This window comes from Botryllus schlosseri, chromosome 12 (assembly GCF_051294905.1).
Source record: "Botryllus schlosseri isolate E-star chromosome 12, Bs_hap1, whole genome shotgun sequence".
Classification (NCBI taxonomy): Eukaryota; Metazoa; Chordata; class Ascidiacea; order Stolidobranchia; family Styelidae; genus Botryllus; species Botryllus schlosseri.
The window spans coordinates 6,004,177-6,020,568 of NC_137247.1; the positions used below are offsets into that span (position 1 = coordinate 6,004,177).

At 41.1% G+C, this 16,392-nt stretch overlaps 2 protein-coding genes across 2 annotated transcripts in view; both read left to right on the forward strand.

Annotated features, from left to right (window-relative positions):
- The window catches only part of LOC145452599 (putative oxidoreductase TM_0325), a 33,134-nt gene extending 29,276 nt beyond the window's left edge, over nucleotides 1-3,858 (forward strand). The window contains exons 4-7 of the mRNA XM_080330792.1: nucleotides 1,719-1,815; nucleotides 1,875-1,985; nucleotides 2,049-2,085; nucleotides 3,524-3,858. Of these exons, the coding sequence (XP_080186918.1) occupies nucleotides 1,719-1,815; nucleotides 1,875-1,985; nucleotides 2,049-2,085; nucleotides 3,524-3,737 (459 nt within the window). The 3' untranslated portion in view covers nucleotides 3,738-3,858. The remainder of the gene's footprint in view (nucleotides 1-1,718; nucleotides 1,816-1,874; nucleotides 1,986-2,048; nucleotides 2,086-3,523) is intronic.
- Nucleotides 3,859-4,957: 1,099 nt separating this feature from the next.
- LOC145452597 (putative oxidoreductase TM_0325) lies at nucleotides 4,958-10,727 on the forward strand. Its single transcript, XM_080330790.1, has 7 exons — nucleotides 4,958-6,007; nucleotides 6,210-6,340; nucleotides 6,421-6,555; nucleotides 8,407-8,503; nucleotides 9,091-9,201; nucleotides 9,273-9,309; nucleotides 10,423-10,727. The coding sequence occupies exons 1-7, from the start codon at nucleotides 5,971-5,973 to the stop codon at nucleotides 10,649-10,651; spliced, it is 777 nt and encodes a 258-aa protein (XP_080186916.1). The 5' UTR covers nucleotides 4,958-5,970; the 3' UTR covers nucleotides 10,652-10,727.
- Nucleotides 10,728-16,392: the final 5,665 nt, after the last annotated feature.

Consider the following 16,392-nt stretch of genomic DNA (forward strand, 5'->3'; position numbering starts at 1 on the left):
ATTGATTGAATATTCTCATAATTCTTATCGCGCAACTAAAGTCAGCCACTGTTCGAAGTGTCAAAACATATAGCGACCACCAGAAAGTGTCAAATTGTTGGTTTACGAATCACCGTCTGCGCCGGCTCTGTGACAAACTTATTGTGGAAATATTACCTTGTGAGCGATCGGTATGTCTTTAACACCAAGTCACTAAAAAATGGTTATGTTCGAGACATTATCTTGTTAGTGATCGCGGGATTTGCAATCTATTTTACACTTTTTGAAGTGTTAATTTACGAGCGCGGTTATTTGTTGCTCGCTTTTCGTGTCGCTGCTGAATACTGAATACTGCCGAATGTAATAGCACCGACTGGATTAGTGGAATAATCGATACGATAGTGCGCGCTCCGAATTTCCAAAACGGACGTATTTAGTGGGTCACACAGGTCCAAAATACAACCGCCAACATCTGGTTTTCAAAATCGCACAATGCACTGCGGATTAGTGAATTTCCTGTTTAGTGATGCCTATACCCGAAAGTACGACGTGCGAGAGATGTCTATACCGAAAGGGCGACATGCGACCGCACCCATAAGAAACAATGGTGATCGCCTATAGCAAAAAAGGCGAGTCACGACCGCGAGTTTTCACGATATACACATTAACAAAGATTCATTCACATGACTATACCATGCCTATACCAACCCAGGCACCGGTCGAGCGGAAGGGGCGGTCAAAAGGGTCACCCGTTCAACACGAGTTTTCGAGGCACCGGTCGAGCGGGCCCATAAGAACCCATTACGATTCGCGAGCGATCTATATAACTACTCACGATACGTAGCGACGACTCGGGCCACATAATGCCACAATGCTGAAGTACATATGGCTGTTTTAAATGTCGCCAAATGTATCAACTGGGGCAATCAAATGATATAATAATCCCATAAAATCAATATCTTCCGTCGCTTTGCCAACAATTTCGACGAGGACTTGCAAGGAAATATAAGCGTTCTAGCCCAGACTGGACAATGTAGCCCATTCGGCGTCTGAGTATTGCTACGTTGATATTGAGCAGAGTGTAAAACGGGTTTCTATACTTGCTACCGATATTACCCCATTAACTATAGTTCTACAGCAGTAGCCAACACCCCAATTGCAGGGGTTTGGTTTTTATGATACAATGAAGATATGAAATCAAGATTGACCCCGTACGCCAGCTAGATTTTTTACATCAGACAACGATATCCATATCATTGATTTGTTGAGCAAGCATTATTCGCTGACTACCTGCATGTGGTGTATTTCGCTCTTGATGTTGTGTGATTGCGGGTCAAGGTCAAGCTCACAGCAGAGAGTCATTAAATATTCGCATACGGAAAGCTGGATATTTCGTGCAAACTTTTGTAAGAAAGCAAGTAAAATGTTTGAGATTGCGAAGGTGCATGCCCGTTTGGTGTTGATTTTTTGGCTGCCAGCGCCATGCATCGAGTGGTGCGAAATTGAAATGCAAATAATTTCAACCAAAGATGTTATATTGACGTAAAAATGGTAATACATGAAAAAGGTTCACAGTACAAAACCTACCAAGGTTCGTTTGTGAACGTGAACCTCTAAATTACTGAGGTTCACAGACATATACCGTGAACGTAAACCTCACGTTCACACAATCCCTGCTATATACATCATTTTAGTCACTTTGTTCTCGATTTTCAAGTGTAATTATTTTCAATCTACAGATGGAAGTTGATGCGTACGACAAGATGTTCATGGCAAACGTACGTGCACCAGTTTTCCTGAGTAAATACGCCCTTCCCCACCTCAAGAAATCAAAGGGTACAGCTACTGATCGAGCAACTCCGCACGAAACGCCATAATTTGCGTTCACTCTTTAGGATGCATAGTCAACGTTTCCTCTTGCAGTAGCTTGATGGCTTCTCCTCACAGCGTCGCGTACAGCATGACCAAGGCGGCGTTGGACCATTTCACGAGGGGCTTTTCTTCTGGTAGTACGCGGTCATTCATTGCAATATAGTCTGTTGCATTGATCCTGTTTTCTTTTTCTCCAGAGTGTTCCGCGTTTGGAGTCCGTGTGAACAGCGTTAAGTGAGTGCTTGCTTTGAAATGACACTATGATCGCCTGCAATACGTGGAATTGCTTGCAACATATACTTCAATTTTACCATTTTAATAATAATATGCGTAAGACTCAGCGGTTCTCAACTTTTTTGTCTTCGCGGACCCTTTTTGGACCGTTGCGGACCCGCGGACCCCCGAAGTTTTAGTTCAAATTTAGCTCAATTATCGTGCAACCGCCATCTGTCTTGTGTAAATATCAACTGTAGGCTGGTGATAAGCAGCAACAAAATGACTTTTCCTGAGAATAACGTCAAACTGTTTACGTACAAATTGCGTAGACTTTTCTTATTTCAAAGCGAATTCTGCAGCTGCATTTCTTAAAACACGTGGCCGTGTCTTGAAAATCCGTGTCTTCGATTTGATATCAACGAGTGCCGAAAATCCATTTCCACAAAAATAGGTGGCGGCGAATGTATAATAAATATCGCGGAACGCTTCCGACGACACCTTTCGGTATGATCGCGACAAATATGGCACCAACATTGAGAAAAATATTTTTTTTAATGAACATATATCGCCCAGCCTCGTCATATCAATCTAGCAGCTCATATCAAAGTTATTTTGAAACAGTGGTTAGCAGGTTATGTATATGTCACAGAAGAAAATGGATATTTGCAAACATTTTGAAGTCACTGTGATTGAACTTACTTCTCCAACTTTTTATTTTTTTATCTTTTCCATAATCGCTAACAAAACATCTTGAAACAACAATATGTTTCTATGTGTAGAAGTAGGCTATTGGCAATTTAGCAATTAAGATGAGTTTGCTCAGTAGGTTATTGAGTCTCAGACGGCCATTCTGTTGATGTGAATCATGGAGTTTTACCAGTAACGAAGCGAAGCTGTCTCGTGATTTCCCTAATTAAAAAACATATCAAGTACCATTTGTAAATTTAGAGGTTCCGCGGACCCCCTAAAATGCTTCGCACGCCCCTAGGGGTCCGCGGACCCCCGGTTGAGAACCACTGGCGTAGGTTTATGGAGCTTGAACTGTCCTTTAATCAGAAGTAGCGAGTAAGGAAGTATTTCTAGTTTTTAGAAGTACGCAAGTAGGTTTTGCCTTACCTCAAGTGGTCCTTACTAGACTACTTCTACTTCCCAGAATTTTTAGTAATAACTATATGAATACTGACTTTTTACTTACTTGGAAATCTCAACTTATGCTTGTACTTGACTGTCGACGGGTCACTCCATTGAGGACATCTGCTCTTAATTTGATCATGAGTGTAGGAGAAATCTCCAAATATTATTCGACATCTCGTTGCGTATACCTAAGCGATGTGTGACTCTAATCGCAATATGGCCGTCGATTTGCCGTCAATTTCTGCGCACTGCGCGCACGGGTTACGTTATATCAGAGCACTTTCAGCAAACATAAGTTTAACACCGAATACTGTATTACCAGTCCTGCAGTAGTGGCGACACGGTTCGCCGCTCAACTTGGGATACCCGAAGAACAACTGCAGCAAGTATACGAAGCTTTGAAGAAGGCTCAACCTCTCGGTCTGCTCACCTCAGAGCAGGTATCCGAAGCCATTCTATATCTATGCTCAAGCGAAATGACTACAGGAATAACACTTCCTATCGACGCGGGACTGATTCATAGTAGAAAAGTATAGGTACTAACATATACAATGGACCCCATTTTCAGATTATGATTGCGAATTCGTTGTGCACAAAATGATGCCTGTATTAATACTACAAATGTATATCATACTATACAAAGAAGCGGAAAATGCAGTTGTGTGTAAGCAAATGAGTCTGTGGTCAGCTCAGCGCGTTGCAGGTGGAAATTTACATGCAGACGTGGTTGCTGTGTCGTCAGTGAAAATATACGAGTTGCCGTATGTCGATCCATTTTCGTGGTCTGCTTTTCAAGTATCGGTCCTGATACAGGAGATTTGAATCAAGTCACATGCGTACAAAATGTCTCGGAGCCATATGAGTCCTGCAATGCCTCGAGTTAAAGTCAGTCAATACATATATCGAGTCAAGTCATTTTTCATTTATAAGAGAATGACTCGAGTCCGCGATAAATTGCGACTCTTTGAGACGCGACTAGAGTAATTACAACCCTGCGGAATGCATTTCAAAACCTCATATTTCACTGGGAGTTAGCCGCCTGTCCTTCCTTTATACCTGACTAAACGGACAAAATATAGCAGGATTTATTTGAAGCTCGTAGGAAGCAACGGTTGAAATCGGTCTTCAATGCCGATTAAACATGTACAGAGGCGTGGGTGCACTTCGTACATCAATAATAATTGTATGACATGTCATCTGATTTTCCTATTTGCACTATACTTACTCAAGGTATTGTGGTTACTGACTCTATTACTTACATGTCAATCTCTACTTTTACTGGTCATAAAGTAGGCATGGACATGTACAAGGTTATATCTATACGTATGTATCAACAATGACTACTTTGACCAAATCTGATGGTAAGAGTTTAAGAGTCACCGATATCTCTGTAGTGCACAGATTAGCATAATACGTTTTGCATGAAATGATTATAAAAATAAATAGATTTCCATTATCGTGGCGCAAATGAGCAAGGTTTTCTAGTTGGCATCAGCATTACCATCTCCACCATATCCGGGTGTGCTGGAGGCCTAGCGGGGAACCCACGGATACCTATTTTAAGATTAAAATCTCGGGTCTGATCAGGGTAGAGATTGAACCTACGACCTATAGAAGGAAGCTGAGTGCGCGATATAGCTCTATGTCAACAACCCTAATCAAAAAGAAATATGCTAGTCATCGTCGCCGGCTTTCAATTTGATAACAAACGATCGCTCAGTAACTATATTCTTGAGAATCAATTGAGAATCGGTCGATTACATTTGACAAGTCATCTATGTAAGCAAAGTTATTCAATACTCCCATATTTCACTGTTGTACCATATAACGGTAATTAAGGTGGAATACGTCTGTAGGACTATATCATATAGTTCCACTTTTCCACTGTAGTCGTCGTTTTACCACCGTGTAATACATACTTGCAAAACAATTGTCTCCTTCTACTCATAAAGTTTCTCAATTCACATTTATTACTTAAAAATATTTTAAACCGCGGGCCGTAATATATCGTGGAATACACATCCGCTAAAGTCGTCAGTTGTTCTCAATTTCTGTTGAATGAATGGGAATATTTATTATATTATCACACCTACACCATATAGCAGTATTTAGATATATCATTCTTGTTTCATATTGACGATATTCAACTTCATCTCATTGTTGACTGCTGTAGCACATCATTGCCATTCCAGCGTGCAATTTTACTTCAACCTGTGTCAGTGTTCCCTCCAATTTTTCAGAGTTGCGCGCACTCATCAACTTACTGGGAGGTCCCTTGGACTTCGGCTTTTCTTGTGCGCAGCTTAGATTTTCGGCGCGCAGATACCGTGTCAGCACTGCGCAATTGCGCACGCGCACAGCTTAGAGGGAACATTGGCCTGTTTGGTCCTCAAATTGCTCAAAACACGCCAGGCAGGTCTGCATATCACGTTGCCTTCACATGGCATAGGCGTATACCAGACGTGCCGACTCGATAGTCTTGGAATACAAAGCCGAACTAATATGAAAGATATTCCAACCAGAAAATGCAAGTCATCCTAGCTATATTGATCTAGTCATGGGGTCAATAAAGCATATTACTCAGCAAACATCGTGCCATTAACGCTTCAGAAACGTTTGCCTGTTTTTTAACCATTCGCTTAGTAGATAAAGCAAAACGAAGAAAAGTATCGGCCCCGATTATTATATAAATGACAGTCAAGGAACCTGGTAACATCATAACAGTATAACATATACCCCTGCAGCCATACGCACGCTACGCCACACAAGATGGGAAAGTTTGAAAAGAAAGTTGTTATTGTTACAGGTGGGTTATATTATTTGTGGCACCGAAAAAAGATTATATTTTGGATTCAAGTCTGCTATTAACATCTCGGTAACTTGCCAATTGCAACTTGCTTTGAGTAGGCCTATCCTATAGGGTGCACACTGACGAGCCTTCGCAAATCTGTATAATAGTGCCCAACGAATATAAACACATCCTAGGCCTACTAATTCATTTTCGATAGGTGCTTCAAGCGGAATAGGAGAGGCAACCGCTATCGATTTTGCGAAACAAGGTGCAAAGCTCGTTATCACCGGTAGAAATAAAGAGCGGCTGACCGCCGCTGCCAAGAAATGTAAAGCAGCGGGGGCAGAGGTATGGATTCGACTATATTTGAGTTATGCCTATAATTAACAAGCGCAGAATATTTACCGGTACTCTTTGCATTTTCCAAGGTTTATGAATTCATTGGAGATCTCGCCGATTTTAAGAACTTGGAAAAGATGATCAAAGAATCAGTCAAAAAATACGGTGGCATCGATATCCTTATCAACAATGCGGGGTTCGGTGACATGAAACCAATTGAACATGTATGTTACGCCGATTTAGTAACTAAATTTGGCGCATAGGCTATTTGTGGACTTCATTTCAATTGATATACAATCAACTCAACTCTGCTCAACTGATATGCGGTGGTTACCAGCGTAGCCTATATACGACGGGCATAAGTCTTAATTCCGGACATTGCTACCTGCTTTGTTAGTTTCGTCACAACGTTTCTGCTGTGCCGTCAAATATATCCGATGGAATATTCTCCCTTATATTACGTTTTCACTCTTTCTACCCTAGCAAGAGAATCCACATTTGCGGACTCGGTGGTCTAGTGCAGTGGTTCTCAACCTTTTTCGCCTCGCGGACCGGTAGAATTTCAAAAAATCTCTGGCGGACCGGTGAACTTTCAAAATTTAAATGAGGCCCAAATATAAAGTATGCAACCGTTTTTTGCAATTATATGATGCTAGAGAGTGACATTTAGAGGGTTTTGATCGTAATTAATTGTATTCATGATGGCATCCATGTGCTTTTATGGTAGTGAGTCTGCCGAGTCGAGGTTAAATTGCCTTGTCACATAAACGTGCTACCGCCGAGAGTCGTTTACAGTCTCTCGTGCCGAAGGCCGTGGGATTAAGTGACCACGCCAACTCCAATAATATTTTTCTCTTTGCTAATATCGAGAGTAGAAGCGTTTCGGAGTCGAACCAAGCATCTTGTCGTGCTACCTTGCTCATGCCCACTGCCACCAGACGAAGGCTACTCTGTCAACTACGAATAAAATGCGTGCCGCAAGAAAACACATTACAGCAGCTATACCGGCCATCCAAAAATCCGGAACGAAAAAGCACTTCTTCAGCCCACCCACAAAAACATTGGTCTTGGGACCCCCACAGGGCGATAAGCCAAACTGCCGGGGGATTCGTCCCCAGACCCTACAGTTGGGTGGATATTTCACCTGTACTTGTGATCACATCTATTCTACTCAGCGTAAGCAGAGAGTTTACGTAAATGAATGCGCCAATGGCGAACATTTTCGATCATTCACAACCGAAGCGGTTTTCTTGCGGCCGAAATTTTGGTCTATCTTTCGGAGTCCCATGTTAACCTAAACTTCATTATGTGTTGATGCGTCGTGTCGCGGTATTGGCTGACGCCGAAATCCCTATAAATCATGCGTATTTCTCTGAGAAGGGCACCTAATAAGCAAGGCACACTAATTCGTGCAAAGCGCGAAAAGAAATTGAAAAATGCTGGAAAAAGTTTTAAATAAATACGCTAATTTATGTTCATTGGCGAAATGATTTCGGGCCCTTTTCAAGCTCGGCCCTTCTCCAATTAAGCGGTTTGGGGTGTCTCAGTTACGGTCCTGCACAAAATGACTGGATCGAAAACCAATGATCAAGTTGCGCTATTTAGCGATGAGGAAGCTCGTATCTGTTCTGTATTTGTCGCTCGCATGTCGTAAAATGAAACGTCTTGAACTGTTTGAATGAAATGAAATGCATGTCGTAAAATGAAACGTCTTGAACTGTCAAATCGAACATGTTTCCAGCCCTATTGTTACCTCACAAAGTTATGAATCAGTTTAGAATTTGATGTTTTATTTATTTTATCAATGGACCAGCCTTCAACATTGCATCTTGAAATTAAAGTATAAAATTGTAATTTACCTGGCGGAGCGGCAGGAATGTCGTCGCGGACCGGCACCGGTCCGCGGACCGGTGGTTGAGAACCACTGGAGTATGTATATAGCGATTGCATCGCTCGTGAGAACCGAGTTGCATTTCGCACTCATCTGTCTGCGTAACTACAGACTCACTTACATATACATATAGGCTATGTAAGGAACAGGTAACAAAATTGTAACATATTTAATTTCCGTACAGATGGACGTCGAAACCTACGATAAATTATTCCAGTCGAACGTTCGGGCGCCGGTGTTTCTGTGCAAATACGCTCTTCCTTATCTAAAGAAATCGAAAGGTTTGTGAGCTGCGTTAGTGTAAAAGTGACTTGAGGTGGAAGAATATCCCCTTTCACTTGGACTGGATATTGACTAACGCCAATATTTTATAACATGAAATCGATTTTGTAGTTGCATCGATGCGACGAATAATTGACAATGATACCTTAACATTGTGAATATCTTACAGTTCTTTACAAAATCAATTAGCTTGTGTCGTTGACGAAATTAATTCGTTTATGGTGCAAAAGATCTTCATTATTATAAGCACCATGGCATGATTTTTTCTATTCCAGTACATTATTTACGCTGTGGCGTAGGTCTACGTACGAAACCAACAGGTAAAATGTACTCTTGAATTCCAAATGGTGATTTTTTTCAACTGACATTCACTTGTTTCGGTTTCTATACAGTGATTTACGTATTACATAATCTATATAACAATATACAACATCGCCGCATCGTAGGGTAAACAAATCAATCTCGGAACTCCGTGAATCCAGATCACGCCTCATCTACGAAGAGGTCTTTCTGAATTTATTTGTATTCATAAGAACTTGAATATCGTTATCTCAGAAATCGAGCATGCATGTATGTATATTATCAGGTTGCATCGTAAATGTTTCAAGTTGTGCTGCTCTGGGAGCTATGCCAAACAGTGTACCGTACAGCATGACAAAGGCCGCGCTGGACCACTTCACTCGGGGTTTTTCGTCTGGTAAGTTAATGTAACTACCACCAGCGTAAACCTTCTATTCATCGTCTAAAATGAATGTTTCTCCTTTGCAGAATGTGCCCCGTTCGGAGTCCGAGTCAACAGTATCAAGTAAGATTTTCATATATTTAGTTATTGCATAGCTGTTTGCCACTTTGCTTGGCGGACAAACGTGTTTTTCTGAGCCATTTCTGACGTCTGATAAATTCCAGAGGCGGTCAAAGTAATCGGCGTTTGTACTCAATTAGAAGTAGAAGTAACGCAATAAAGCTGCACTCGATTACAAGTAGAAGTGGTGATTAAAAAGACACGTTAAAACCACTTCAAGCGAAAATAAAAAACGAAGGTCCTAAGACTACTCAAGTGAGGAGTATCAGGACGACGGTCGTTACTTTCAAAATTGCATGATGCATCTAATCCGCTAACGTAAAGTGACTAATGACAATCGTGTAATGACTCAAGTCGCAATTTTCTGATGACTCTACTTAACTCGGGTCATTTTCTCAAAATATGGAGATGACTCGTCTCGATTCGAGTCAATCTATGCATTGACTCGACCTGGACTCGAGTCATTGCGCATGACTCGGACTAAGTCATATAACTCGAGTCTCAGACACCCCAACCGACATTTCATTGTAATTTAGAAGAATAGTAAAGTAACCACATTGTTGGTTTTCGCCTAGTGGTATACTGGTACTTGAAAATGCAATCAGAAACTGTTAAAAGTGGGAAATTAGTATATTTTAAATGCGAACCATTCGATATCACCAAAGAGGGTTATAAAAAGTGGTTTCAACAAGACTTTAACTCGAAACTGAGCAGTCAACGCAATGACTCGGACTCGGACTCGCGTCATAATACCCTGACTTGGACTTGGCCCTCTGTTCGTTGACTCGAACTCGTACGTGACTCGGTGGTGAATAAAAAATGACTGGGCTTGTCTCAAGTCAGAACTATAAAAGTGAGATTGATTTGTGACTCACATAAAAGAGAAATAAACCTATCCCCAAACTGTTTTCTACTTTACAAAATAAAAAGAGTGAGGAGTAAGTTGTGTTGCCTACTGTTCAGAAAAGGTTGAAGCGGTCTAAATTTTAGACTCTAAAACATACTTAAGTTATGGAAGTAGGAAAAAGTGTCTACTGACCACGTATGGTTGATTCTCACTTACATTCTCAAGCAATATTTAAGGCACAACGCAAAGAATACGCTTCCATATTACAGCCCGGCAGTCGTGATGACCCGTTTCGCTGACAACTTGGGAGTTTCTGACGAGATGAAGCAGAAAGCCCTGCAAGCTTTCAAAGTAAAGCAGCCACTGGGATTCATAACATCTGAACAGATCTCAGAGGGTATTCTCTTTCTCTGCGCAAGCGAAATGACGACCGGAGTGAGCCTCCCCATCGATGGCGGTCTGCTTCACAGCACGGGTATGCCAGCAGATCCGAAATAAAAGCAATCCCAGAAAAATGAACGGAAAATGAAAATAAATGTATGAATTTATACCCAAATAAATATTAATATCTCTATTGATGTATGAGTTTTGATCCAGCTATGCAATTTATAGCCAGGGAGCAACACGCCGAGTTGGTCTACTTCAGATTTAAAAAATGCTCGACTGTGACCATACAAGTCCACGCAGTAATATCGATCTATCATCTATTTTATCAAGACATTTTATACCGCGTTTACTTGCGCCGGCCGTTGGCCTACTGTGCGTAATTATGCAAGCAAGTTTATAACATAATTTCTAAGTTCGTTCCGCAGCAAAAATCGCGTGCACGTAGCATGCTGTATCAATCACTCTTGCTGCTAGCATTGCAAAGTTGGATCGTTTTGATAATTGAGCTCTATTTTTAACGTAGGCTGCTACGAGATCAATAATATACAATGCTATCGTTGTAAGTTATCGATTGACAGCAATTTTACCAAATTGCGTTCGGCCAGTCTGTCTATCTAAATCGGGGGTCGCCAACTCAAAACGGTTCTCGGGCCACTTTTCCAATTTCGTAGCTGACGCGGGCCGCAAGAATGCAATATCGAGTCAAAATAGGCCATACCGTTTAGCAACCACGTTTTTAAGACTAAGCGTGAGTACAAAGCAATGTGCTCTCTGGCATGAGCCACGGGCATAGTTACCTATAGCGTTACCTATATCATACGTCCTAGATGACGTATTATGCGGGTGTCAAATCGGAAAAATGACCTTTTAGTCAACCCAACAGACCTACAGCCAAAAAGTGATGGGTAACGGGGGAGTCGAGCCGGAGTGATGATCTTTTTTTAAGTCAACACAACAAGATTTCAAGTAATTATTGCAAAATTTTCGATTTCTGTAAACTAAATTTTATGATTTCATAAAAGTGTCCTCCTTTCCCAATTCCAAAATATGGTAAACCTAGTCGCCACTAAAGAAATGATATATTATTAAAGAAATACAAATTAAACAGAAAGTATCATGATCATCACTTTTATTTTGAATTATGACTGACAACGCTTTTCTGCGACAAAGTATTCGATATTGGGGATAGCGAGGCACGGTACTAGCTGAAAGAATATCAGCTCGCAATTCTTGATCTCGTGGGGAAGCCCCTATAGCTGTTCGGTATTGGCTGTATCTGAGTCATTGCACGTCAAGGCAATATGCCCATTCATATCATGGAATGGTGGAATTAAATGCTGTTGCTATCTCCGAAGCCATTTCAGCTAGTGAGTGATAGTGATGTTGGGCACAGGAGAATAGCTTATTTTGAGAAAGTGTAGTTTTATAATCCACAGCGGCAACACTAATGGGCTATGGCTGTGGGTTCGAGTCAGAGCGAGGTCGATTCCAGAATTCCCACCCAAGTATTGGAGGTTTATCTAGGCTCCTCCTCGCCATGTGATGACGTCAGCATCGCTAACTCCATTTTATCCTGTATTATGAGTTAAGTGCTGCCAATGTTCAAGATATTAAAGTCTGAAGTCATAAAAGAAACATCAATTTTCTCCGTCGGAAGTTGAATAAAGAGCAGCGATTTTCTAACTGGAACAATTCGTTACGGCAACTTGCGTAGGGGTGTATCCGATAATATATCCGTCATGAAATCGATATCTTGAATTTTCTCTCTGTTACTTGACGAAGAGTCAGCGGTGAAATCGGTAGAATCTACATTAAAATCTCAAATCTGAACAGCCATTATTTCCAGACATCTTATCCGAAACATTAACGCGTTATATGTGTATCATATGCATATATATATAGGATATCATGTGTGGAGCGGTATATCTTTCGTTATAAACAAGTCATCATAATTAGCTTGTACTGAAAACAGGTAATTATAGCGAGGCTCTACAAGTTGTTAATGACAGCAAAAATCACGCCAACATGCGAGAATATGGCTCATTGTGATCGGAGATCTTCCGAATACAAGAGTGAAAGAGTGAAACTCCGGCTCGACTCCCCCGTTACCCATCACTTTTTGGCTGTAGGTCTGTTGGGTTGACTAAAAGGTCATTTTTCCGATTTGACACCCGCATAATACGTCATCTAGGACGTATGATATAGGTAACGCTATAGGTAACTATGCCCGTGGCTCATGCCAGAGAGCACATTGCTTTGTACTCACGCTTAGTCTTAAAAACGTGGTTGCTAAACGGTATGGCCTATTTTGACTCGATATTGCATTCTTGCGGCCCGCGTCAGCTACGAAATTGGAAAAGTGGCCCGAGAACCGTTTTGAGTTGGCGACCCCCGATTTAGATAGACAGACTGGCCGAACGCAATTTGGTAAAATTGCTGTCAATCGATAACTTACAACGATAGCATTGTATATTATTGATCTCGTAGCAGCCTACGTTAAAAATAGAGCTCAATTATCAAAACGATCCAACTTTGCAATGCTAGCAGCAAGAGTGATTGATACAGCATGCTACGTGCACGCGATTTTTGCTGCGGAACGAACTTAGAAATTATGTTATAAACTTGCTTGCATAATTACGCAGGAATTGGCGGCACGTCCGATATCAGACGAGTGCAACGACAGCAGTGGTGACAAATAGCGATGTGGGCAGAATTCGTCAGATGCGTGGATCTAACCATTACGATTCGAAAATTTCTTCATCTTCAAGTCATATAAAATAAGCCGAGTCAATGACTTGAGTCGAGTCATGCGTAATGACTCGAGTACAAGTCGAGTCAATCCAAATATTGACTCGAGTCCAGTCGAGTCATTTTCCCATTTCAAGAAAATGACTCGAGTCAAGTCGAGTTACAAAAAAATCGTGACTCGAGTCTGACTCGAGTCATTACAACCCTGAGTATTAGTAGATTGTAATGTACAGTAGTTCTGATAGGGATATATAGTTGTAGAGTAGATCTGTAGTTATGAGTTGTCGTTACAAATCTACCCTTGACAAAATTTATCAAAGTTCAAAATTTTCGTCGCGCTTTGCTTGATGTATCCTGGCGATGTATGCAATGCGTTTCCACAAATACTGAGATTATTATAATTAGTATAAATGCACTTTTAGATCACAAAGTGTCTCTTGGGACACTTCCATCACACTCAACAAAAATTTTCAAACTAGGTATTGCATCTAATTGCAGCACACGGCGAGCGGAATCGAATCGAGGCACTCCCCACTCTTGAGAGTGAGGTACCTTTATACAGTTCTGTTTGAGATTCTGGACAGCAGCAGTTGTTGGATGCCAACACTGAAGTTGTGTGTAAACTGCTGGTGACACACCATGTTGCTTCATTCCGACAATGTTGTATACATTACAATTTTTAAACATGCGCTTCTTGATATAAGGACCAATGCCGACGCAGTCTTGCTTCAGTTAGGATATTGCGGTACGTTGAGCATATCACCATGTCAACCTATTTGTTTCATTTGATCGTTTATGATTCACAATGAGCAGACAATGGGTCGTCTGTAAAGTATAGGCTACAAGCTGTAAAATGTAAAATTACAAGTTCACCGAAAGTGCAAACATCTACGATACAAACGGAATGCAGGTTGCAAAAAAGAATTGACTTTGTAAACAATTTTGACAATTTTTTGACCTGTCGCTACAATTTTGACCTAATTTTGACTTTTTTGAGTATTTTTGCAATCTCAAACAAATCTCCCTAATTATAAGGGGTGCGGTAAAATAGCAATGTCCTCCACTTATTGCGTGGCACTTCACGGGGTGTTTTTAAGGGAGTGTTGGTGTCGATCTTGCATCTGAACACTCTCCTCTTGATTTTTATATATTTAGTAAAATCTGCCTTCGGATATCAATGGACCATTGTGCCCCAGCACAATTGTCCCCCAGTGAAATTGTCCCAATGTGCCCCACCCACTTCTTCAGGGTAAAGACCGAAAAAAAACCTTTAAAATCGCAATCTTGCACCTAAAATACCATACTGGACAATTAATAACTGATCTGACGAAGCTGTTTACTTATTCAAGCATAACATAACGAGGTATACTCACCAAAGACACGATCGAAAGATAGCGATGTAAATTTACGCTGGTTCGAAATCAAACCACATCAGGATTTCGGCTGATATTACACTATATTACACTGATATTACATCATCGAAGCGATGTATATTCTTCCTGTCAGGTTTTGAAAATATTCTCGATTTGCCCCTGCGACCATTGTGCCCCTCCATCCCCTACCATAAGACAAATTCTAGAGAACTAAATTTGGCGATTAAACCTTTACTTTGTTATGTAGTAGAAAATGGTCGAGCTATAGAACTGCAGTATTGGGAGTTCTTCAGAGAAAGCGAGTAATTATATTATCATAATCTGAAGTTTGTCACAAAATGGTCACTGATATAATTTAAAGATATCAATGATGAAGACAAGAACTAGGTTTATACGAAATATGTGTGGTTGATTTGGCACGGTAATACCCTATAGCAGGAGTTACCAACCTCTCTGCTATTCCAGGCAGCATTTCGATTGCAGCTTACGGCCGCATTTCGGGGCATAGTCGTAATGAACTAACTGGGCACAAAACACACATGTTTATATGTCCATGTCCATGTCCATTTCCGGTGAACTCGGGAATAATCTACTTTTTCAAAACGGCTTCCTATACGCACCGAAATCGCGAGTAGTCGTGGTCATGTTATAAATAGTCACCGGGATTGGTTATATGGTCACGCGAAGCACGAAATTTTTTCAGATTCACGAATGAATTTAGTCATTAATATTAGTGGTTTCACAAAATACTATCAAATATTTATCCTTTCTCAGTCCATATGACCAGATTCATCGGTAGAGTTGATGGAGGGAGACTTTTCGAAAATTTAGGGTAAATTATAAATGATGACGGGTGGCCAAGTCGCTTTGTTGCATGCTGTTATTTCTTGACCTCCCATCAGGATTGTCGGTATAGTGCAGTGTGGTTCTCAAACTGGGGGCGCGCCCCCTATGGCGTGAAAGCATCTGAAGGGAGGCGCGAAACCGCTTGAGAGAAATGATGTTTCTTAAACTCGGAATGAGTTTAATTTGTGATGAAACTTCCAAGTATCCACAATGGCAATAATCCCAATTACGTTTAGATTTTAAATGACACAATTGTGTCGTACCACCCACACACTGATGCTAGATTTTGACTGATACCGAACCTTGCACTAATCAGAAGATGCCCCGGAATGAACTGTAACTGTAAATGCGCGTTTGGAACACCCCAAACTAGGGATGGTGTGAACCTCTAAAACAGTGGTTCTCAACCGGGGGTCCGCGGACCCCTGGGGGTCCGTGAAGCATTTTCAGGGGGTCCGCGAAGCCTCAAAATAGCTGACAACCTAATTTGTACTTCTTTAAATTCGGAAAATCTCGAGGCAGTTTCGCTTCATTATTAGTAAAACTCCAAAGCTCACATCAACAGAATGTCCGTCTGAGATGAAATATCCTACTGTGCAGACTCATTCCAATTGCTAAATTGCCAATAGCCTACTGATACAAACCTTTTGCTGTTTAGAGATGTTTTTGTTATGTCTCGACCTTGTTTGAACAATAACTCAATGCGACGAGGTTGCAATACAGAATCAGTATATTATCAGCAGAATAACTTTACGGCAGCGACACGATCCAGAGTGCAGTTAAATGAAAAGAGCAGTAGACAACAGAACACAGGGTATAAATACGAAGCACGACACACGACACACGAGGAAATAATGATTGGCGGTAATTACTAATCCTAGACAA

Bases quoted from the DNA above. Each gene is read 5' to 3' on its own strand.
- LOC145452597 (XM_080330790.1), top strand. From the start codon at position 5,971: ATGGGAAAGTTTGAAAAGAAAGTTGTTATTGTTACAG. The intron at 6,556-8,406 runs GTATGTTACGCC...ATTTCCGTACAG, and splicing joins ACATGAAACCAATTGAACAT to ATGGACGTCGAAACCTACGA. The intron at 8,504-9,090 runs GTTTGTGAGCTG...GTATATTATCAG, and splicing joins TTATCTAAAGAAATCGAAAG to GTTGCATCGTAAATGTTTCA.